General features: G+C 39.3%; 2 protein-coding genes across 4 annotated transcripts in view; both read left to right on the forward strand.

The window, feature by feature from the left end:
* LOC132113553 (teneurin-2-like) overlaps positions 1–21,867 on the forward strand; it is a 364,954-nt gene extending 343,087 nt beyond the window's left edge. For all 3 annotated transcript variants that reach the window (XM_059521368.1, XM_059521369.1, XM_059521370.1), the window contains 17 exons: positions 2,721–2,867; positions 3,672–3,882; positions 4,263–4,382; positions 4,880–5,141; positions 5,520–5,787; positions 8,016–8,159; positions 8,786–9,035; positions 10,241–10,261; positions 10,398–10,627; positions 13,334–13,488; positions 13,750–14,639; positions 15,576–15,751; positions 16,743–16,978; positions 17,136–17,432; positions 18,235–19,852; positions 20,436–20,566; positions 20,713–21,867. In XM_059521368.1, coding sequence (XP_059377351.1) covers positions 2,721–2,867; positions 3,672–3,882; positions 4,263–4,382; positions 4,880–5,141; positions 5,520–5,787; positions 8,016–8,159; positions 8,786–9,035; positions 10,241–10,261; positions 10,398–10,627; positions 13,334–13,488; positions 13,750–14,639; positions 15,576–15,751; positions 16,743–16,978; positions 17,136–17,432; positions 18,235–19,852; positions 20,436–20,566; positions 20,713–21,450 — 5,894 coding nt within the window. In that variant the 3' untranslated portion in view covers positions 21,451–21,867. The remainder of the gene's footprint in view (positions 1–2,720; positions 2,868–3,671; positions 3,883–4,262; positions 4,383–4,879; positions 5,142–5,519; positions 5,788–8,015; positions 8,160–8,785; positions 9,036–10,240; positions 10,262–10,397; positions 10,628–13,333; positions 13,489–13,749; positions 14,640–15,575; positions 15,752–16,742; positions 16,979–17,135; positions 17,433–18,234; positions 19,853–20,435; positions 20,567–20,712) is intronic.
* Positions 21,868–23,554: 1,687 nt separating this feature from the next.
* LOC132114199 (thiosulfate:glutathione sulfurtransferase-like) lies at positions 23,555–25,023 on the forward strand. The gene is made up of 4 exons (XM_059522313.1): positions 23,555–23,657; positions 24,303–24,425; positions 24,601–24,763; positions 24,844–25,023. Exons 1-4 carry the CDS (start codon positions 23,645–23,647, stop codon positions 24,896–24,898), a joined length of 354 nt encoding a protein of 117 aa, XP_059378296.1. The 5' UTR covers positions 23,555–23,644; the 3' UTR covers positions 24,899–25,023.
* The last annotated feature ends 658 nt before the right edge of the window (positions 25,024–25,681 follow it).

Consider the following 25,681-nt stretch of genomic DNA (forward strand, 5'->3'; position numbering starts at 1 on the left):
ATTTTAAGGAATGGTAGTTGTTAACGTTGCAGTACACATTTCTGCATCATTTGTTAAACCAAAAAGAAATTGCAGAAAAAATGTTTGACTGTTAAAATAAAAGTTTCCAAACAGATTTTGCAAACACTTTAGGCCTCTGTGAGAACTTGTTTAGAGTGGACAGGACATTACCTCATCTCTGCTAAAGTTCAGAATCCATTTGAGTGAAAATTTTCAACTTTCACTATTCTCATGCTGAAGTTTAGGATATTTGACTTTGTTGTACTACATGGAACACTGTAGGCAAGGAAAATCCGGACAAAGGACATTTTATGCAGTAGGTGCTTACTCCCTGTGGGACTTTATTTGTCTCTTCCTAAGGCGAATTTGGAGGATTTATGAATCTAACCTTTTATTTTATGACCTTTAAAGGCAAGAGGACTGCAGGCCAGTGGATGGAAAAGTTAGGTGGAGGACTGGATTTCTCTTCCAAACGTTCTTTCTCTGTAATATCCCTTCCATCCTTTAAGAGATTTATTTTTCCTTCCTTCCTTCCTTCCTTCCTTCCTTCATTCCTTCCTTTCTTTCATGGCCTGCTGTTACTTTCTTTTGCAGTTTTTTTTCTCTTTCCACCAATCCATCTGTCTCTTTCTATCCATCTTTCCATCCATCAACCACTGAATGTTGCTATGCAGCATGCTTTTTTTCCCCATCTCACCTTTGGGTACCTCTCTCATACCGTGTGCGCTGACCCATAACTCAAGGCAATCTCAGCTCCTTTTTTAAGTACATTACAATAGAGTCAACCCACATTACTTTAGCCAGGTGGCTTAATAGTTTGTGAAATCCCACTTTATTCTAGTTAGTGTTCTGAGAATCGACTGGCCTTTGGCATGAAAGAGGGGCCCTGCACAATGCTGCCCAATGAAGAAGATCAATGGTCACCATAGTTTTTGCTGTCCTGGTGTTTCATAAGTATTTGGCTGCTTAAAATGGCAACTCCATTAAAAAGGCAATCATTGCTAAGTGACTTTCCTCTCAGCTCAACATTGCGTGACAATCGATGCATAGCAGCCTGTTAATGTGGCATCCCAAGGACCCCAGACATTGAAAATTACATTAATTAAAGCAACATTTGATTTGAGTCACAATGGATGAATGCGTTCCAGTGCATGTTGGGTTTTCCCACTCCTCTGGTCAAGGCCATTTCATTCACTCATCACAAATCGTCTGAAGTGTCACCTGCACTGGGACAGCTGCCAATAATGCTATATAGCCTTGTGATTAAGGAAACTGACTCCTTTCAAAAGGCTGTGTATCCAGGGTAACCATAAGCAGAGGCTGTGACACAGTAACAGAAGTGTTAACTGTTAGAGATTGAACTTTGGGGCACTTGCACTGGTTTCTGATGACACAGTCTGGTTTTCGTTTTACAGTGAGGTAAGAGATGATGCCCATGGGAGTGCTGAGAATTTTAGAACGCATGTTTTATTTACACAAAACTCCTGATGACTTGGAAACATCAGGTCCTGTCTCTAGGGTGCTTAATTATGGACTGGTGTGACTAAAGGAGAATAGTGCTTAGCCTTTTAATTTCTCTTTGTGTTTGTTCATTTCAGTCTCTGTCTCTCCCAGAGAGAGCTTCCTTAAAACACTCACATCAATCCACACTCTTCTCAAAACTGTTGTGACAAGACTGTTTTCCGCCTTTTGTCTTTTAGGAAGCCTGTTTATCCCCTAACCGCATACATTAAACACCCACACACATGCCACACTTCACTCCAAAAACTTGATATATTAATCAAAGCACTTTTTTTCTATGTCTAGAAAATGTCTTTAGATTAAGTATGATTCTACGCCTTTATATTCTCCCACACTATGTTCTTATTCAAAAGTCTTTGGTTCTCACACACACAGGCTCGTATCTCTTACTAAAAAGGCATTCTAATCTGATTTGTAAATTCGGTCAGTCCTAACCACATTCTTACATGAGAGCATTGCTCTCTATCCAGAAAAATCAAATCAGCTACTGTAAATGAACAGTCAGAGAGTGTATGTGCTCTGTAAAAATATCCCCTCCTGAATGGATGAGTTCTGATAAATTCATTTGCTACCAACAGCAGCTATCAGACTACCGAAGATAATTTAATTGCTCTCAGAGTTTGAACTGATTTGAGGTGTGAATAGTAATGCTTTTCATATACTTCATCCCCTCAGACAGGCATTGAGCGCATTGGAGGCAGATATGTTTGTGTGTGAGCACTGATGTATTTTTGCCTGTAGTGTCACAGCCATAGGTTTGAAAATCTAGATACGTATTAACATAAAGGATTGTTCTAATTTGCATTTTGTGTTCATTTGTGGCAGTCCATTTTGATTGTCTGAATAATGTCTGCAGTTTTTGTTAATATGCTTTGTGTGCTGTCTCACAGCTGTTTGTATAATATTGCATTAAACAGGTGCAAACAATTGTCATTTTTTAAATGGTTCTCATCTTCTAATTTTTTTTCAGTATAAATTCAAAAGTTGGGCTAATAAGCAACTGAACAAAAAGTTGATTGTCAAAATCAATGTCTGAAAATGTACAAAATGTACCTGCATAACTAACATTAATAACTCTGGAAACAATTTCTAGCTTGTTTTCAAACATTTGGTCACAATCATTGATAGTGCTCTGATGACTGGGGTGATGGATTTCAGCCTCTCTAAATCCATCTTCCTTCTCTCTCTGGCTCTTGCAGATGGCTGTCCAAACCGATGTAATGGAAATGGACAGTGTCTGCAGGGTCAAAACAGCTGGCACTGTGAGTGCAAGACTGGATGGAGAGGCACCGGCTGCAATGTCGCCATGGAGACTTCATGTGCAGACAACAAAGACAATGAAGGAGGTGAGAGATCTTTTGTTGACTGTGTGAACTTGACAAAGATTGTACGTGATTGGAACAGCCACAAGTGCACAAAGCAGTTGTGTATAATTTTGTAAACAAAAATAAATGCCATTTGTTCTTAAAAACAAACCATTATTTGAGCAAGAAATGTATATGTATGTCAGACAAAGTTTTGATACCATCACACATAACACTTTTTGGGGGATTTCTTTTTAAGAATGACTTTTTTTTTCTTTTTTCTTTTTTTTTTTGCACACTGTAGCTTTATTGTATTTCATGCCCTTATGGGTTTTTCAGTCGTTTGTGGTTCTGGAGATTAATATGCAATTCTAACCAAATGTGGCAACTTTTTGTTTGGATCTATACCCTTTTTTTTATCACAATTCTTGAACATGTAAATTTCATAGGAATTATCTAACCTTTTCTCAGAAAATAACTAGTGCTAGACGGTTTTATCTGAAATTACGGATTAGAAAAAGCAAGTTCAGTGTTCTGTAGTAAGTGATTTAATTCAAAGCCTAAAGGTGAGCGAAAGAAGAAAGTACTTTTCGATCTCTTTGGTGAATGAATACTTGAACAGAGATGAAATTCAAATCCAACAACTTTGTGTTCAAAAAGTACAAGAACACTTTGATGAAATGTCCTCTTGTTCAACAGATGAAGAACGTTACCTTTTTTTTTTTTTTTTTTTTGACAGAGAAGCAGATGAAGAGAGAAATCTTTTGCACCCTTAGGCAGCTCTGATTGATTGTGCACCATCATATTATGGCATTACTCATCACACCACTGTTTCCTTTCTTTTAGATGGTCTGACTGACTGTATGGATCCAGACTGCTGTATCCAAAGTCCCTGCCAGAACAGTCCACTTTGTAGAGGGTCCAGGGATCCCTTACAGGTCATACAGCAGGGCCAGCACCCTGAGCAGAAAGTCCGTTCCTTCTACAACCGTGTTAAGATGCTAGTGGGCCGGGACAGCACGCATATAATCCCTGCAGACAATCCATTCAATGCAAGGTAACTTGCTTTACTGTGCACAACTTCCTACCTGCTGGGTTGGTAAATGTCATGTCGCTTGCATTGTAGGGTAGAAGAAAAATAAAATATCCACTGAAGTGCACACAACTGATGCTATATCTGTTGAGAGTAAATTGAGTGCTGGGATAGTTATTGTCAGTTCTGTGTTATTTAGTAACACTGTACTGTAATGATTGTTGTCAGTGGTGCCACAACATCTTCCTGTCTCTTTCTACAGTATTTCTGGGAAAGACTGACAGATGTGTTGACTAACGGGAACTTTATTGGATTTTTTTGACAGCAGTTGTTGGATTGATGGTATCGCTGTGGATTTATTGACTATTGAGCAGGTGATGTCTTGTTTGTTCTCTGCTCTCCAGTTTGGCATCACTGATCAGAGGTCAGGTGGTGACAACAGATGGAACCCCACTGGTGGGAGTAAATGTGTCGTTTGTCAAGTACCCGCAGTATGGCTACACCCTCACACGACAGGATGGAACGTAAGTTTTAAAATGTGAAAACGTGAAAAATGTTTTAAAATGCTTGAGATTTCATGGAAGCCAATTCTTCAATTCAGAGTTTTGCCCAACCCTGGTACATACACATCCAAGCCGATCATTCAAGGAACAAACAACCCTTTCCCCTCTGAAACACTTTGATTATTTCTGCCGCCGGGCCTAATTTTGTGACTTACTTGTTTACATAAGCTTCTAGTGATTTAGAGAGCAACATGCTAACTGAGCAAATCTTTATTAGATTCATTTAGAGCCGAGTAAACTCAGTCTTTCCATTGAAATGACTGCAATCTATCAAAACAATGAATTATCCCTCCTAGCAAAATGGCATTTTTAATGGTAAAAGCATTCAGAATTTAATGGTGCTATAAATAACGAGAATAACACAAGTACATGTTTGTTTTTGAGTTGTTGTTGTTGTTTTGTTTTGTTTTTTTGCTCTCTGTTTGCCTTTCTCACTTCCTTTCCCTCTGTGTCATTAGATTTGACCTCATTGCCAATGGTGGAGCCTCTCTCACCCTCCGATTCGAACGGGCTCCTTTTCTGAGTCAAGAGCGCACAGTGTGGCTCCCGTGGAACATTTTCTACGCCATGGACACTCTGATGTTGAAGACAGAGGAGAACACCATCCCGAGCTGTGACCTCAGCGGCTTTGTGAGGCCTGATCCTGTGATGGTGGCCTCCCCCCTTTCCTCTTTCTTCAGTTCCAGGCCAGGAGAGAGGTCCATCATTCCAGAGACACAGGTTTGATGAGATTCTCACTTCCTTGAAACCTACATCACTGTAATTAGCAGATTAATGGGTTTTGTAATGATGGGATTCTTCAATTAGACTTCACCCGTCATTTTTGCTCACTTGCCAAATCCCAAATATTGCTCTTTTTTCACTTTATCCTTCACCCCTCTCTCTGGTCATTAAATAAGTTGACAGGTTGTTAACCTGACGAGGCTCTCAGGTCATCCCTCTTCAACAATTTTCACTCTAATCATACTTCTTTTTTTTTGCATTTTTCCTTCCTCTCAGTCTTTCTTCCACCCTCTGACCTTGCAAATCATTTCCTTTTTTTGTTTCAAAATACCCTTTTCCTGTGACGTGAAAGTCATTCCTCCATCTGTCTGTCAGGTTCTGCATGAGCAGCTAGAGATTCCTGGCACCAATCTGAAACTCTGTCACCTGAGTTCCCGGACCTCAGGTTACTGCTCCTTGCTCAAGATCACCATGACCCAAGCCGTGGTGCCTATAAGCCTTGTCAAAGTCCATCTGATGGTTGCCGTGGAGGGCCATCTCTTCCAGAAGTGGTTCCACGCTTCACCCAACCTTGCATACACCTTTATCTGGGACAAGACCGATGCATACGGTCAGCGTGTCTACGGCCTCTCTGATGCAGTGGGTAAGCACACATGATTGATTAGGACTGGATGTGTGGCTTAGTTATTGGCACACATGCTCCAATGTTATTATCCCATTACATTTACCGTTCTTAGAAAAGTATTATAAACTATAAGTATGTTTATTTAACAACTTTTATATTTTAATCCATTGTCAAATGATTTCAAATTTCTTAAATGTGAATTAAAATAAAACAAAAATTATATCGGCTTTATATCGGCCCCCTGCTTTCCAAGATGCCAGTTTTGTAATGAAATATAACCAAACAAATATTTTGAAGCTCTTAAATGTGACACATCATTGTAGCCTCCTCAGTTCAAGCAGCATTTGAACTGATTTTTTTCCTCTTTATTACTAGTTATAACGAAAAGTTAACATGAATGATCAGAAGGTTTGTTGAAAGAAACATTTACTGAAATATTGAGTCTAATTTACTACATTATGTAGAAAGACATCAATAAAACAGCTTGTAAGAAATCTCACGTAATGTTACATTTACCTCAGGAAATTTAGTTTCAGTATCTCGAGTTAGCCTTATGTGCAGTTTAAATGTTATATACATCTCAGTTTCTGAGTGTTGATTATTAAATATATTGAGTAATTTTTGGTTTTGTGGTTTCAGTTAAAAACATAATTTGGTCTGTCACTACTGTCAATACAAAGTTTGGCGCAATGGAAATAGGCATGACTTTCAGTTAAATGTAAGTTATGCGCTGGCAAATGCATTAAATACATCTCTCAAGCACATTAAATCGGCTCTTTCAGCACTTGACATGGTTCCCGGCCCACATTAACATCTCCTCTTATGAACCTCTTTTGAAACAGTTAATATAAAGTGCTCTCATGCCTTGAACAGCTTGGTTTGTGTGCTTTCACCATTTTTCAAATTCTTCTTATCACACAAACAAGCTTTTCACTACACTTAAGTGACGTTACTGACAGATGTTCTCCAAATCACAAAACACAAATCCAACTAATCCATTATAAAAAAAATCACCCTCCAGATTGGCTTGTGACACTGTGAAATTCATCTTTTGGCATTTGACGGGTGTTCATTTGGGACCCTGGCCGAGTGCAATGACCGTCCAGCATCCAGGACACACACCAGTTAAGCAGGCATGAGTAATCAGTCACTCTGCTGACTGAACATAGTGAGAGTTAATACATCAGACAAGATTTGTGCTCATGCGTGTAAACGTATGACCCAAAGATCATTCAGCCGGACCGTCCCTGTCAGAGAAACACACTGGTTCAGAGAGCAGCTGCAGTGAGTCGAGGGAAATGCAAAGAACTCTAGTGTGACCTCCTTCCCACATAGCAAATGCCTTCTGGCCCAGATCCAAGCCACACATGACTTTTCCCTTGGCCCAAGTACCGCAAAGAATGACAGCCCGGAAGGCCCCGAACTGGATTAAAGACTCGGGCCACACATGGGCCATAACAGGCCCGAATCTCAGCCAGTTAATCAGCCTTAGCTGGCCCTTAAGTAAACCAGAATCCCCAAATCTGAGCCACACCTGAGCCTTATATAGCCCAGACCCAAAACATCCACTAATCTCTCTTTGTCTACCTTCCAGCTCTCTACATCTTTATCATTTATCATTTGAGATACTCACAGTCCTGCTTGCGTCAACACAGCAATAAATTCTCACCTGCCTCATCAGTATATCTTCATACATATTTATGCTAATGGATTCATGGAGTAGTGCTCCAATTTTCAAGAACAATAAGGAAAGTTTTTTGTGGAAACACAGATCTTATGATGACCCTCTGGCAGCAGCACAGATCACAGATTCTGTTGGAGAAGTGAAAGCTGAAGTCATGTCCAGCCATGGGGTGTCTGAACAAATCACGTTCACACTTTACCGAGGTGCTTTGTGGTTGTGAAAGCACCCACGCTGCGGTGATTTGTGAAGGCTTGCCCAAAACCTGATATGTCCTACTTCTGCCCAGCAGTCCACAAAGCTGGAAAGAGAAATGTTGTGATGATTGTTTATGTGCTAAATTTTTATTGTTGCTCTAAATGTTCTGGCTTTTAATTTAGCATGTGGTTTTCAAATAAATATTTATATTCTTCCTCACTGTTTCCCAGCTAGACTCACCATCCAATCTGCTTGCATTGTATGTAAATTAATCATCTCTAATATTGGCCTGTCATGTAGTTAATTAAATGCTGTTTTGATACATTTTGTGTACCCCCCCACCCCCACCCCTCTCTCTCTCTCTCAGTCTCTGTGGGGTATGAATATGAATCATGTCCTAGTCTAGTGCTGTGGGAGAAGAGGACGGCTATGCTTCAAGGCTATGAGCTAGAACCTTCCAATCTGGGTGGATGGTCTCTGGACAAACACCATATTCTTAACCTGCGCAGCGGTATGTTCTTATATATGGGCAAAATGCACCAGTTGTACTGGTATTCACTATGCTATGGGGACCAAATGTCACCACAAGTATAGTAATACCAGTAACTTTTCACCTTGTGGGGACATTTTTTAGGTCCGCATGAGGAAACAAGATTATAAATCACACAGAATGTGTTTTGAAAATTTATAAATGCAGAAAGTTTCCTGTGAGGGGTAGGTTCACGTGAAGGTTTAGGGTAACGGGATAGAAAATACAGTTTGTTCAATATAAAAACCATTATGCCTATGGAATGTCCCCAAAATGAAAGGAATACCTCTGTGTGTGTGTGTGTGTGTGTGTGTGTGTGTGTGTGTGTGTGTGTGTGTGTGTGTATGTTGTCAGTGTGTGTGTGTGTGTGTGTGTTGTTAGTGTGTGTGTGTGTGTGTGTGTGTGTGTTATATCTGATGTGATGTGATGCATGGCTGCTTTCAGTGGAAGAGCCTGTCATTTTGATCAATAATTTAATGTAATGCTCTGAAAATGTGGTTGTAATGGCTCAGGTAAACAGATTTTTTTTTTTTAAAAATGGTATTTTGAATATGGCACTTTCTTTTTCCATTTAAATGGTTATTGTTTCTTTATTCATCTGACACCAGGCATCCTTCATAAGGGCAGCGGTGAGAACGTCTTTGTGTCCCAGCAGCCACCCATCATCACAAGCATCATGGGTAATGGGCGTCGACGAAGCATCTCTTGCCCGAGCTGTAATGGCCTGGCTGATGGAAATAAGCTGTTGGCACCTGTAGCCCTGGCAGCAGGCATTGATGGCAGCCTCTACGTCGGAGACTTGAACTTCGTACGCAGAGTTTATCCCAACCTCAATACCACACGCATTCTGGAGCTCAGGTACTGAGAAAGGACCAAAGGAGACTTTTGTTTTAAGGCCCATTCACACCAAGGATGATAACAATTATGGTTCACACTTTTTAAGATCCAATTCTAACTATTAATTATGACTTTTGCCTCAATCTCCTAATTTGCTGCTTATGCGTAAGGTAGTAGTTAACTTTAGGTTTAAGGGATCTAAAATATGGTCATGCAGAAAAAGGTATTAATATGTGCTTCATAAGTACTAATAAACAGCCAATATGTTAATAATATGCATACTAAAGGGTTACCGTATAATACTAATTAACTATCATTTAAAACCGTTTTAAAAATCATTCTAAATTTGAAAGAGTCCATGCCACATTTATAATAATAACAGCTAAAGCTAACAAAATAATAGGAATCACTTTTAAGTGGCAGACAACAAAACTGCAGCACATGCTTATGCTTATAATAATCAGAATGTTATTGTGCATCGGTGTAGATGCTAATATAGTTTAATTTTAGTTATGGTCCTTAGTTTGAATAAGCCTTTTGCTCATAATTTAAAGTGCCCCTATTATGGTTTTGGGAGTCCCCAACAACTGTTTGACATGCATGCAAGGTCAAAAAAACACTTTCATTGTCTTATAATATGCATATTTTTACATTATTTGCTCAATAACTTTTTAAATGATTAGTTTAATGATTAATTTTTCCAAACTCCTGCGTGATTGGTCCCATCGGTCTCATTTTCATTTCATTTTGCCTGTAATGCCTGATAAAGCAGCGTTTGTGAAAGCAGTGCTGCTAAGAGTACAGCATTACCGGGGAACCGCTATATTACCGCTCCAAAAGCAGCACCTAGACGTAAAGAATTTATTTGAATTTTCAATCAGACCAATGCGAAAAGACCAGCAAGTGGGCGGGCAATATGCAAATGTTTCATGTTGACTTAAACATAAAATGGCGTTTTAAAAATTACTAATTTCAATTATTCAGAGTCGACTCATTAGAAAAACTTTATACACGGTGCACTTTCAGATTTAAAACTTTGCGGGATTTTTTCATCTACTTAAGAGATGTTACACACTGAAACCTTTCACTTACATGAAAGGTAATTTAAAAAAAGCTATAATTGTTCTTTTTTTTAGCAGTTTACTCTTAAATAAAATATACAATACATAGTTTGTCATTATATTGGAATCATAATTGTGATTTCTTGTTCTTTTCTTCATTTACAGAAATAAGGATTTTCGACACAGGTGGGCCTTTAAATTTAAAAAATTTCTTTTTAACTCAAAAGATTATTCACTGAATATAAATATAGTGATAGAGCAACACATTATGCCTAATTGCGTTATTGCATCACTGACTTAGTAATGACCTAATTTTTCATAGTAACAACCCGACTCATAAGTACTTCTTGGCTGTGGACCCAGTCTCTGGGGCTCTGTTCATCTCTGACACAAATTCTCGGCGAATCTACAAGGTGCGATCGCTCACAGGGGGAAGACTGCTGGCCGACAATGCCGAAGTGGTGGCGGGCACGGGAGAACAGTGCCTGCCCTTCGACGAGAGGTGTGGGGATGGGGGCAAAGCTGTAGAAGCCACTCTCATGAGCCCCAAAGGTGAGGTTGAAGCATTGAAGGGAACCAAAAGAGAAGCTAGAACTTATTGCTTATTGCATGAGTTATCCCCTTCACATCAAATGAAATCACACTAATGTCTCTGTCTAAGGTGAAGAAATGTTTCTGCAGGGTGTCCTTACATCTGCTTCCTTTGTAGCAGTGACTCCGAACATGGATAAAAAGAGCCTTATCCTCCAGCTGCTTCCACAATCACAGAGAACATTCAACCTTAAGCTATTAATTAATTTCTGAATGTGCTATGGGGAGTGTTAGTCTCCAGCTTCGATTATTTGAGTCTCTTGGTATTTTATCTATCTCTGTCTGTTTCTCAGAGATAATGTTACTTAATGCGGTGGCTCTTTTACTCGCATGTTACAGTTCAGAGCTGTAAGCGAGCATATTTCTGTATTAAACAGCGTTAGTGTTTAGGTAGATCACACAGAAAGAGAAATCACAATGAGTTCTATTGAATATTTCAGATGAATGTTTCAGATTCAGATGTTCTCAGTGGTGACAGATCTTTTCTTCCAGATTTTTAATGCAACTTTTTTGTTTAAAATGGGTGTACTAAATGATTGGAGAAGTCTCAGACTGTACACTATTACTGTATGTCAGTTGTCTCATTTGTATCTAGTTTTTCCTCATAAAGTGGAGTAACATCTGAGGCAAAGGTGATACTTTGAGGAAAAGTATCTCAGAACTTATTAAATCTCCTGAACTGTTAAAGAGCAGCAACTGAGCAATACAATTTTCCTAGCTTGTGTTATATATAAAATGAAATTATTTTTATTGGGTCTATTCCATTTCATGATTTCTTAATGAACACTGATAATAAATAAATGATAATGATAGTAAATAAAATAAAGAAGTTGGGGAAGTCGTGGCCTAGCTGTTAGAGAGTTTGACTCCTAACCCTAGGGTCATGGGTTTGAATCTCTGGCTGGCAATACCACGATAGACTTAGACTTAGATGCCCTTGAGCAAGACACTGAAGCCCCAACTGCTCCCCGGGCACCGCAGCATAAATGGCTGCCCACTGCTCTGTGTGTGTGTGTGTGTGTGTGTGTTCGTTCACTTTGGATGGGTTAAATGCAGAGCTCAAATTCTGAGTATGGATCACCATACTTGGCTGAATGTCACTTCACTTCAAAAATATCTAAAATTCTTTTATGAATTACGCATACACATAATGGGTCACAAATTCAAAGATCAACAGTCAAATTGAATTCGGTTTACATTTACATTTACATTTAATCATTTAGCAGACGCTTTTATCCAAAGCGACTTACAAATGAGAACAACAGAAGCAGTCAGGTCAACAAGAGAACAACAACAGTATACAAGTGCCATGACAAGTCTCAGTTAGTCTAGTATAGAACGCATAGGTAGGTTTTTTTTTTTTTTTTTTTTTTTTTTTTTTTTTTTTTTTTATTAAATTAAAAGACAAGAAAAGGAAAAGTGCTAGTGTTAGTTGGTTAAGTGCAGGCGAAAAAGATGAGTCTTTAGCTGTTTCTTGAAAATGAGTAAAGACTCAGCTGTACGAATTGAGATTGGGAGGTCATTCCACCAGCTGGGGACAGTCCAGGAAAAGGTCCTTGAGAGTGATTTTGAACTTCTTTGGGATGGTACCACAAGGCGTCGATCACTTGCAGAGCGCAAACTTCTGGAGGGCACATAAGATTTAACCAATGAGTTTAGGTAAGTTGGTGCCGTGCCAGTGGTCGTCTTGTAGGCTAGCATCAGTACCTTGAATTTGATGCGAGCAGCTACTGGTAGCCAGTGTAACCTGATGAGGAGCGGAGTAACGTGAGCTTTCTTTGGCTCATTGAAGACAACCCTCGCTGCTGCATTCTGAATCAATTGCAGAGGCTTGACAGTACATGCAGGAAGGCCCGCCAGGAGAGCATTACAATAGTCCAGTCTGGAGAGAACAAGAGCTTGGACAAGAAGTTGGGTTGCTTGCTCTGACAGGAAGGGTCTAATCTTCCTAATGTTGTATAAGGCAAACGGTTTAAACTGGAATTGAAGCACAATGTATTCATTCGAAAACAAATATAGCAGCGAAGAAGTAAAAGATAAAGCTACAATGATAAGTTATAGCAGGTTTGAAAAGTGAATTCCAGGTTTGGTGTATGGAAAAAATAGCCAGTCTGGCACCAAACTGTCAAGGATATCACATTGTCACATTTTCTGTATGTGACGTTGAATTTGAGCTTCTGGAGGGAGAGAGTAGAGAGGTGACAGACTACACAGGCCTCATTACTAATTCCCAAATGACTTCACAGTGAAAAGGCTCAGTCAAGTGTACTCAGTCTCTCCCTTCATGCTCTTTGTATCCCCATCATTTTGTTCAAACCCCTCTGCATCATACACCTACACAGGTCCATTCTATGAGCATCTTCTTGTCAGCACTTTGAGATATTCTCATCTGCTCTGCCTTCGGTGTCTGATAAGGGGAATTGATGGGTTGACACAGGAGTGACGCCTGATGGACGTGTATTATTTGCTAGCTTATATAGGGCAGGGGCTCAGGAGGGAAATTGAGCAGCGCCTGAAGATAAACTTAGAACAGGTTGAAACCAGATCAAAGATTCACTTGCTCTGATCATTAGGAAAAGCAGAAGTAAAATAAACAAGGGTTTGTGAGTCTGTGTCACCCCTGAACTTCCTGCTTGACACTTTACCTGTTTGTTTTTCTCTTTTCAGGTATTGCTGTAGATAAAAACGGGCTTATGTACTTTGTGGATGCCACCATGATTAGGAAGGTGGATCAAAACGGCATCATCTCTACTCTCCTGGGCGCCAATGATCTCACTGCTGTGCGCCCACTGAGCTGCGATTCCAGCATGGATGTCAGTCAGGTCAGCAAGCCTACAGCCCACGTTATAAATTATTCACAGGCAGAAACAGGAACTTGGATGGTTCATTTGATCAAAAAAACTACTCCTTTAAATCTTAAATCTTCAAAACAGACCCTCTGAACTGAAAGTGCAGATGTGCAATTATTAATCATGTCTAGCAGGCATGCAAAACTTAATCAGAAACCAAGAAAATTATATGAGAAAATGGCATGGTTAATCTAAAAAGATTAATTTAAAAACTTTAAATATTTTTTTACCCAGGTACGCTTGGAGTGGCCCACCGACCTGGCAGTAAACCCCATGGATAACTCTCTGTATGTGCTAGAGAACAACGTTATCCTACGCATCACTGAAAACCACCAAGTGAGTATCATCGCTGGGCGTCCCATGCACTGCCAGGTGCCTGGCATTGACTATTCCCTTAGTAAATTAGCCATCCACTCAGCCCTGGAGAGTGCCACTGCTATCGCCATCTCTCATACGGGTGTGCTCTACATCGCCGAAACGGATGAGAAGAAGATCAACCGTGTTCGGCAAGTTCGCACCAATGGAGAGATGTCACTTCTGGCTGGCGCTGCGTCAGAGTGCGACTGCAAGAACGACGTCAACTGTAACTGCTTTGCAGGAGATGATGGATATGCTACAGATGCCAGCCTCAACTCCCCCATGTCTCTGGCCGTCTCACCGGATGGCACGCTCTACATTGCAGACCTCAATAACATTCGGATCCGTGCTGTGCGCACTAACCGACCAGGGCCTTCAGCTTTGGGCCAATATGAGGTTGCGTCCCCTCAGGAACAAGAGCTCTATGTGTTTAACGAGGAGGGTCTCCACCAACAGACCATCAGTCTTGTAACGGGTCTGCCCCTCTACAACTTCAGCTACAGCCCTGATGGAGAGCTGGCCACAGTGGTGGATAACTGCAATAATACAGTGAAAGTGTGGAGGGACGGGGCAGGGCAGGGTGGTGCAGGACTGCTCAGGCTCATCCTGCAGCCCGAGAATCAGGTGGTTACGCTAGGACTTGATCCTGCAGGAAGCCTGCGCTCCATCTCTGCTCTTAACCAGGAGATTGTTCTGCTGGGATACAATGGAAACACTGGCCTGTTGGCCACCAAGGCTGATGAGACTGGCTGGACAACCTTTTATGAGTAAGTTGCTGTGTATCTGTTTATGACGTGTTGCCTGTACATTTAATTATTTGTATATGCATGAATCACTTAAAGGAAGTTTTATATAGCATTGTCTACACATTCCAATCAGCCCAAGGAGAAAAGCAAAAATGTTTTTTTTTTGTTGTTGTTGTTTGTTTGTTTGATTGATTGTAGGTTTTAGATGTATTAAACTGATCATTATGACAGTAATAATATGTACAATGTTACATATCATATAAAATGTTCTATTCATCACAGTATCCTGGAAAAATTATAAAGTTTACAAAAAAATTATAATTGTATATATATAATTATTATTTTTAGAAAATATTTTTATATTTTGTATTTAAGCTTTCCTGAGCTTAAAAGACTTCTTCAGAAACAGTCCAAAAAAAAAATTACCAACCCCAAACTTGTGTCATGGAACAGTATGGTTGAAGGCTAGAGATATCCAGTAGGAATATCTATTTGACTTTGAAAAAAGGGCTGGATAAATTCCAACCCTGCAACACACCTGCCTGTAATTTCCAAGGGAACCTGAAGATCTTGATTAACTTTTTCTGGTGTGTTTGATTAGAGTTGGAACACTGCAGGAAAGTAAATCTCCAGGAACAGGACAGAGCAAACTTGCTCCTGAGAATGCGGAATTCCCCAAACTCCACAGACATCAGCTAGACTGTGACAGATCTGTGGCAGGATCCAGTTCTGCTCCTTAATTTAATGTTACAGAGAGAGAGAGAGAGAGAGAGAGAGAGAGAGAGAGAAATAGGCAAGGATAGCACTGAACCTCTATGAAGTGATTGTGTAGAGAAAACACAGTTTTTTATTTTTTTAGATGGTCAAAGATTGGGCACAATTATGATTGTTTCAAGTGTTTTGCTTTACAAATATGAACTTTAAAATGGCTTTTGCTAACATTTAGTCTATTTTCAGGTATGACAGTGAAGGGAGACTAACCAACGTGACGTACCCCACGGGGATGGTTACAAGTCTGCATAGGGAGATCGAAAAATCCATCAACATCGACATTGAGAGCTCAAACAGAGATGATGACATCACTGTAATCACTAATCTTTCGTCAGTAGAAGCCTCTTACACTGTTGTGCAAGGTATGTCTGCTCAGTAGTCATTTTTGAATTGCTATTTTGGGTTTCAGAAATCCTTTTGTAAATGATACTGTGCTCCGTTTGGTTGGTTTCATATTCCATTACATTTTTTCGCTTAATCATTTTATATATTAGTGCACAAACTTACAAGATAAAGATACCCCCGACATCCATGTGGGAGGCTGGAAGCCAAATTCGGTGCAGAAACAGCATTTGTTTTCTCTCCCATGCCTGGCGCTCCAGTTGTGTTTTGCTGTGATGCATATGATTCAAGACAAATTCATTACCTTATCACAAGTAAATATTGGCTGTCTTCCATCTGCCCTCGACCACAAACCCCACTGTCCCAAAGCTTTTTTTCATCTGTTAAGATGAAAGGAATGAAAGACAGAGGGAGAGAGCAAGAATGTTTTACTTTCTTCCCATGGCAGAAAAAAAAACCTCAAACTTCAACACAACCAGACATAATACAGGATGAGGGAGGAACCTTTTTGAAAGGATTACAGAGGATTTAATCCATGGAGAACGTTCCTCAGATCATGCATTTAAATCTAACCTTGACACGCTAATGGGGTGAATAATAAATTGACTAAACACCTCTAAAAGGTTTCCATATGAATTATAAACTATATTATCTCAAATTGTTTTGTACCGTACCTTTGCTCATAAATTAGTTTCATGGTTTGTAATTTATTTATAGTGGATGTTCTGAAGCATAATAAATGTTTGCGGCACTCTGAAACGAGGAGATTTGAGGCTCCACATCATTTGTTATAAACAAAGCACTGCTCTTTGTTATCTTTCATGATCTTAAGACAGCCAGACAGTTCTTGAGCTGATGAATGCCCCGCAGCCCATTCATGAGTTCAAAATAAATCAAGCCTTTTTTGTAGCTGTTGTTTTGTTCTGTTGTCATTTTGAAAATTTGTTGTGTAATATTTTGTTGTGTTCTTAATTTAATGGTAATTTTCTTTAACTCTATTGCCCCCGGCAGATCAAGTACGGAACAGCTACCAATTGTGTAACAATGGCACTTTGAGGGTAATGTACGCCAATGGGATGGGCATCAGCTACCACACGGAGCCCCATATCCTGGCAGGATCAGTGAGTCCAACCATCGGCCGTAGGAACATCACCCTTCCAACTGATAATGGTCTGAACTCCATTGAGTGGAGGTTGCGCAAAGAACTGTCCAAGGGCAAAGTCACTGTGTTTGGCAGGAAACTTCGGGTGGGCACTCGAGATTTTAAAATCATTACTGTAATACATTAGTTTTACAGTACATACCAGTGCAGATTGCAAGCAAATAATCCTACTTGATTATCTAATAGGTAACTAAATCATTTCACCAAACTGAGAGGTTTTCATATCAAATTTTTGTTTGCAGGCACATGGGCGCAACCTCCTTTCGATAGATTTTGATAGGAACACACGGACTGAGAAGATCTATGACGACCACAGGAAGTTCACTCTGAGGATCACGTATGATGCCCAGGGCAGGCCAGCGATATGGCAGCCGAGCAGCAGCCTTGCAGTGGTGAATGTGTCTTACTCCAGTACAGGCCAGCTAGTGGGGCTGCACCGAGGGAGTATGAGTGAGAGAACGGAGTTCGACCCACAGGGGCGAATTCTCTCACGCTCTTTTGTGGATGGAAAGGTCTGGAGCTACAGTTACCTGGACAAGGTGAGATTATTAAGTGAAATTAGGTTAAAGGTTATTACGATTATTGTTTTCAGAATTTTTTTTTTTTTAAACAATATTTTTCATTTAAAATATAATATAATACTACAAATAAAATGTGTAGTCAAATAATATACCATGAATTAGAATTTATTTATATATATATATATATATATATATATATATATATATATATATATATATATATATATATATATAATTTTTTTTTTTTTTTTTTTTTTTATGGCAATTTTTCCTCTTGTTTTAAGCATATATTTTACACAATTGTGTGTGATTTAAGATTAAAACAGGGGGGGAACAATATTAATAATAAAAAAATCAAAAACAACAAAAATCTAAAGTCATGTTTGATTATAGTCCAGGTGTTAAGTAAAAGTAAAACCATTAAAAATATTTTTTTCTGGATTTAGAAATGTATATATTTTTTTAAATAAAAAAATATATATATAAATTACAGGCACACAACAAAATCATTACAACTAAAATGAAAATGAAAATAAAGTAAAGCTAATTCAAAATATTACTAATTATCATTTATAAATAATAATACAATAACACTAGTTATAATAGGTAATTGTATATATACCGTAGATATATATAATCTAGTCAAAAAGTACACCGTATATTACAAAATTCCTCCAGTAATCAATTTGTAAATTAAATTTTCCAAAATGTAGAAATTCTGATGAATGATTTCATTTCTAGTTATGACAGCTTGTTAAAGATGTTGTTGTTAATTAATATCTATGTGATAAAGACATTCTGAAAATACTTCTCTCTACAGTCCATGGTGCTGCTCCTGCAGAGTCAGAGACAATACATCTTTGAATTCGATGCATCCAACCGCATCACAGCTGTCACCATGCCTAGCGTTGCCCGTCACACCATGTTCACTCACGTCTCCATCGGCTACATCCGCAACACCTACAACCCCCCAGAGAGCAACGCCTCCATCATTTATGACTTCAGCAAGGACGGGCGCCCCCAGGCCGCCTACTTCCTGGGTACCGGCCGTCGTGTGCTCTACAAATACGGCAAGCTGGCCAAGCTCTCCGAGATCTTGTATGACAGCACAGCCATCACCTTTGGCTACGATGAGACAGCCGGCGTGCTAAAAATGGTCAACTTGCAAAGCGGTGGCTTTTCGTGCACCATACGCTATCGTAAAATGGGTCCCCTAATCGACAGACAGATCTATCGCTTCTCGGAGGAAGGTATGGTGAACGCGCGCTTCGACTACACCTACCATGATAATAGTTTCAGAATCGCAAGCATGAAACCAGTAATCAGCGAGACGCCACTTCCCGTGGATCTATACCGCTATGACGAGATCTCCGGAAAAGTGGAGCATTTTGGAAAGTTTGGAGTCATCTACTATGACATCAATCAGATAATCACCACTGCCGTCATGACCCTTAGCAAGCATTTCGATGCGCACGGCCGAATCAAAGAGGTTCAGTATGAGATCTTCCGCTCTCTCATGTACTGGATGACGGTGCAGTATGACAACATGGGCAGAGTAATCAAGCGAGAGCTAAAGATCGGCCCGTATGCCAACACCACTCAGTACCGCTATGAATACGATGGTGATGGACAACTCAGTGGCGTCAAGGTGAACGATTGGTCCACTTGGCGCTACAGCTACGACTTAAACGGCAACCTACACCTTCTCAACCCGGGTAACAGCGCCCGACTCATGCCGCTCCGCTATGACCTACGAGACCGCATCACACGGCTCGGTGACGTCCAGTACCATCTGGATGAGGACGGTTACCTCAGTCAGAGGGGCGGCGACGTGTTTGACTACAACTCTAAAGGCCAGCTGGTGCGCGCCTATAGCCGTGCAGCTGGAGGATGGAGCATCCAGTACCGTTACGATGGACTCGGGCGCAGGGTGTCTACTAAGAACAGTCTGGGTCAGCACCTCCAGTTCTTTTATGCTGACCTGAACAACCCAACTCGGGTCACGCATGTGTTCAACCACTCCAGCTCTGAAATCAGCTCTTTGTACTATGACCTGCAGGGCCATCTGTTTGCCATGGAGGTTAGCAGTGGGGAGGAGTACTACATTGCCTCTGACAACACTGGTACACCACTGGCTGTCTTCAGCAGCAACGGGCAGATGATCAAACAGGTGCAATACACCGCTTACGGGGAGGTGTACCACGACTCCAACCCTGAGTTCCAGCTTGTCATCGGCTTCCACGGTGGGCTTTACGACTCGCTTACCAAGCTGGTGCATTTTACACAGAGAGACTATGATGTTTTAGCGGCCAGATGGACGTCGCCAGATTACACCATGTGGCAGAAGATCGGAAAAGAACTGGCACCCTTCAACCTGTACATGTTCAAGAATAATAACCCTCTCAGTGATATGCTGGATGTCAAAAACTATGTCACAGGTGAGAGTTTATAATTGGGTGACTTTGTAGATTCGCTAACTCATTAGTTATTTAAGTCTGTCAAATGTGCGTTAATTAAATGTTAGTATTGGCTTATAAAATATTGTAATAGTTTTTATTTTTGCTAATGTTCAATCATATGTAAATAAAAATATATATATATATATATTCAGAGACTATATAAGGTAGAGATGGTACCCTCTTATATAGATGAATCAGATAAATTATATTAAGTATATAATATTTGATCTGTGTGTGTGTCTATATACAACAATCTTAAATTGTAAAAATATATCACAAAATTATATAGTTTGTATTTGTTGTATTTTCAGCTTTGGTGAGCACAAGAGACTTACTTTCAGAAACATAAAAAAATTATATCTGACCCCAACTGACCCCTTTTGAAATGATAATGTGTAAATGTAAATGTATTTTTTTTTAAGCCAAATTTTGTCCATTCAGTGGTTTTCTCAACAAGTTATTTATTTTGTTTTTGATAATTACTTATCAGTTAATTGCCCTTTTTATTGCAAACCCCAAAAGCTTAAGCTTAAACTCCTTTTCTATGTATTTTTCATTGCAGATGTGAAGAGTTGGCTGGTCATGTTTGGCTTCCAGCTTAGCAACATTATCCCAGGCTTTCCCAGACACATACACTATTTTGTGGATCCGCCGTATGAGCTCTTCGCCAGTCAAGAAAGTGAAAATGGGCAGGTGCGTACCCCCAATAATACTACCACAGTAAATCCTCAGGATACGATTACAACAACTTTAGTATTTCCAAGGGTAGCAAAATCTGTGAATATTGGACTAGGTGATCTCGTCTGCATTTACCAAGACCTTTAATTTTCTTCTTGCAGCTGATAACTGGAGTTCAGCAGGAAGCCGAACGGCACAACCAAGCATTCATGGCTCTGGAGGGACGGCTTCTTGACAAAGAGCGCAAGACCAAACATGAGAAACCAGGCCACTGGTTTGGCACGAGTACGCCCATCATCGGACGAGGGGTGATGTTGGCGGTGAAAGAAGGCCGTGTGGTCACAGGGGTCTCCAGCATGGCCAGCGATGACAGCAGGAAGGTGGCCCTGGTGCTCAATAATGCCATCTACTTAGACGGGGCGCACTACACTCAGGATGGCCATGACTGTCATTTCTTTGTGAAGATCGGCTCAGCTGACAGTGACCTCCTAGCTTTGGGACTCACTAATGGACGCAAGGCATTAGAAAGCGGGATCAACATGACGGTAAGCGGTCGCTCGCGAAGAGGAGTCACCGTTGAGTTCCAGGTTCCAGCTTTTTCTTTAAGCGTGCGCTATGGTTTGGCGTCGGACGTCCTGGATGAGGAGAGAGCCCGGCTGTTGGAGTTGGCGCGGCAGCGGGCGCTATTGGGAGCCTGGCTGCGAGAGCAGCAGCGGGCACAGGATAATAAAGAAGGAAGCCGCTTGTGGACTGAAGGAGAGAGACAGCAGCTCCTTTCAACAGGGAAAGTGCAGGGTTACGACGGGTACTACATTTTACCCATAGAACAGTACCCTGAACTGGCGGACAACAGTTTTAACATCCAGTTCCTGAGACAGAATGAGATGGGGAAGAGGTAACAGTCCAGACATCTGTTATGCTGTTTCTTTATATTTCGCTTTCTATCCACTTATACCTTTACAGTTTTCAGTTCTTTTCTCAATCTTTTTCTCTCTCTTGCTCCGTCTTTCTCTTTTTTTCCTTGCTTTGTTTTCTATTATCTCCTGAACCCATGGAGAATAATTGAACTAATGGGGAAACTCACCGAACGCTGCAGGGACCTTTAAAAAAAGAACATTCAAAAACTTTGTTAATACTGCCTCTGGCAAAAAAAGAACAATTTGAAAGACCTCGTCTTTGTTTTTCAACTATGGACGTCAAAAAGCACTGAGAAACTGAAAAACAAAACTGAAATATGAAAAATCCCCTTTTTAAAAAAGAATAGATATATTGACCCATATTTTTTGGGTTACCGAGAGGATGTTGGTGCCAGATGATCTGGACCGGAGAGGTGCTGCGAGTCTCACGCACCATTGGAGAGGCCCAGTCTCGACGTCAGAACTGAGGAGTAACATCCGTCAAGAGAAATGTCAGTCTCAGGCCTCACATTCTTCACAGCTAAACTTTCAGTTGCCACCGCAGCAAGACCCATCATCTACAGACTGTTTCTTCAGGAAAATTCCAGTGGAGTAAAAGTGATGAAAACAACCAAGTCTGACATAGTTCGTTTCATCACTGATAGAAAAGTACTTGCATTGTATCTGATAACAGTGAAGTTCTGAGTGTGCTTTAGATGCGATAGTTTTGTATGTCCCAGTCGCATTAGAGTAACGAGACCTTCACCAGGGCACTTCTATATAGCGATATCAGAAAAAAACACTCTCCAGATTAAAAGGTTACTAGTTTCAGAAACTATTTATTTTTACTTAGTTTGTTTTAATTTTTATCATTCATAGTACTCTGACAATCATAAAGGAGTCACTGCTTTTAGCTACAAAGATAAACTTTGATGGTTGAGTTTATTTTCCTTTGTACGATATGTAGTAATTTTTCATTTTTGTATTAATTTAGATTTTTTTGTCTCAAAGCAAATTCTAGTCATATACAGAAATAATTTATGTAAAGTGTTTAAAAATGGTTTATACTTTAAATAAAGTTTAAAACTGTGAAACTTGTTTTTCAGAATATATCTGTATGTACATTGTATAGATTTACCTTTATGCAGCACAGTAGAATATTGTTCATAATATCAACTTTTATATTTCTAACAGAAAGTGGCTTGTTATGTGCAAATCAACAGCTGGTATTGAAACGCTATAATTTTTTGTGACACTCAGATATCACAGATATGGAATAATATTGATACCCCATCTGATGGTCTGGTTCAGGTTTTTTTTTTTTTTTTTTATGCAGAAAAGTTGCTGTACTAGAACCCAAACCATAGAAATTTATTCTTTCCACTGTGAAGAGACTCATTATGGATGTCATGATGTACCAAATCAGTATTGAGGGATGATTCTTACTCAAGTGAGACTCTTCTGAGACCTTACCAATAAATAGTTTAATTCATGTGAGTTTGGCTAGTCTCATGTATTTGTAAATGTCTTCACACACAGGTTATATTATGTCATTTCTCCACATCTCATGGGGTGGAGAGTGTACCATTTACTTACCATGGTAAACTATAGTCTCTGCCAAATAACCAGATTTTACTGAAGTGAAACTTTGGTAATATTAACCAAAATGCAGTTAAACTGGCTTTTCGGATACGCACAATGGTAATAATAATGTTTTACTTTATTGAGCATATATTGAGCATATCCAGATGTAATATATGGAAGCGCCACAGAATAAAAAAGTAATTGTGATTTATTTATTTTTGAAATTCTATATAGTTTATATCGCACAATTCAGATTTGGAATTCAGACTTTTTTCTCTCTCACTGTCTTTCTTTATCACAGTTTCGAGTTAACATCTTGCAATTCTGAGTTTATATCTCGCAATTCTGACTTTTTTTCCTCAGAATTATGAGTTTATATCTGGCAATTCAGTTGTTGTTTTTTTTCTGAATCTGAATCTGAATTCTGAGTTTACATTTTGCAATTATAAATTTTTCTGCCATGGGATAAAAAAATAAATAAATAAGCAATTGTAATTCCAACATTTCATCTCACAATTCTGGCTTTGCAAGCCCACGCCTACGCATGGCTTCTGAAAATTTGAATGACAAGAGGAAGTAAAGGTGTGGCTACCCGGTGAATCTTAACATCAACATGGCAAGCTTCGGTAAGTGTGTTTTCATGTAAAAATTTTAGGGATTTAAAAAAAAAGCTATGTGTGAAACTGCAGTTCTGTTCAATGTTTCTGAGTAACTTACTGGAAACCTGTACGTGTTGCTTTCAAGCAGCTGCTGTTGTTTTCGGTGACTGTTGTAGTCTTGGTGACAGTGCCCATGTGCACGGTGCACCTGTGATAGACACTTAAATTATCTCTACATTTGATTATTTACAGTATAACGAGCTGAACGTTTTGTGCACTTGCTAATATCCTGCGGTGCCTGTTCTCTCAATTCCATTTATTCATCTCCTAATATGAAAGTTATATTTAGTCTTGTGTCCTGGTCGTTATTTTCATTACTTGGTTGCTTTGAAGAGCTTGAAATCTTGACTTAAGGATGACGTGCAGAAAAGAAAGAAAGAAAAAAAAATGGTTATTTGTATGGATACAACACTTTCTTGGCGTTTTGTTATGATTTAATTATTATTTGCGTGTAAAAACATATTCTTGAACATCCATACATCAAAACAATTTAAATCGTAGTATTCACAAGGTAACTTAACCAAACAATTTAGAAACAAACACATAAATAATAAATAAATATATATAAATATAAATATATATATATATATATCCTTATCTATTATACTATAGATAAGGAGATTTCCTACAGCAATCTCAAAGATCTTTTGGCAAAGGGTTCAGGGCTTCTTGTGGATGTGCGCACTAAAGATGAAGTAGACAGAGGACATATTCCAGGCTCCATTCACATCCCAGGTAGGAGAGAAAATTGACAAAAATGATGCATTAGTTGCAAAAACTATTTGTCTGTCTATCTATCTAGTTATTTGTTATTGTTTGATATTACCACTTTTTAGGTTACCTAAAAGTATTGTACATTAAGTGTATTGAACATGTGTACTAAAAGCAATTTTAATTTATTTAATTTTAGTGGAAAATGTAGAAAGTGACATGTCCCTGGATGCAGCTGAATTCCAGTCTAAGTTCGGTGTAGTTAAGCCATCTCTGGACAGCTCTGAACTGGTTTTCCACTGTCAGATGGGAAAACGTGGCGCTCTTGCCACAGAGAAAGCCAGAAACCTAGGCTTCAAGAAGTAAGAAACTTGGAATCATGAATGCTTAAACAATCACAGTTTTACTGAAGCTTTAACAATAATTCCTTCTCTGTCCTCAGTGCCCGTAATTATGCAGGGGGCTACAAGGAATGGTCAGAAAAAGGTGGCAAGTGACAATCCAGTCAGAACTCCTGGAATACTCTGAAGATTCCAGCTTAAATCAGGGACCTGTTTACTCTCATACAACCAATCATAATATTTGTACATGTATTTTAATAAAGTCTGATTATTAAACAAATGTTGTCCTTGTCTTAGCCTTTTAACCTCCTGGGTCCTCCTCTGTAGAAGACATTATATTTTAGTGAATTTCTCTGAGACCATACGTGCCATAGTCGGGATGTCCTGTACAGGGCTGTGTTTCCCAAAAGCATCTTAAGCCTAAGTATATCGTGGACACATTGCCACCAATGGTCTCTATCAACCTTTGAGAAACACAGCCCAGAGCACATTCTGGGCTTTTTAGGGATATTAAATGTTTGGAAGTTTGATCAGAAACACTCTCTCTCATTGGAATTTAAGAATGACTGACATTGACAGAATTATCAAATTTACCACTATTAGGGAAATATAATATTGGTAACACTTTACAATAAGGTTCCATTAGTTAATGTTAGTTAATGCATTAACTTTACTGTACATTTATTACCGTTTTTATTCATCTTTATTAATGTTAGTAGTTAACTAATGAACCTTTTTGTAAAGTGTTAGCATATTTTCAAATTGGTTGTCGTAAAAGAAAAAAAAAAATATTTTATGTGGTTTCAAATCAGAGAATGACTTTTTGTTATGAAACAGGAAATCATTTCCATATATGTCTTCTGTAGAGGACACCAGGAAAAACATGTTTATCTGGCATTTCGGGGAAACACAACAACTCAATAGGGAAAGAAATAGATA

This window comes from Carassius carassius, chromosome 33 (assembly GCF_963082965.1).
Source record: "Carassius carassius chromosome 33, fCarCar2.1, whole genome shotgun sequence".
NCBI classification, from domain to species: Eukaryota; Metazoa; Chordata; class Actinopteri; order Cypriniformes; family Cyprinidae; genus Carassius; species Carassius carassius.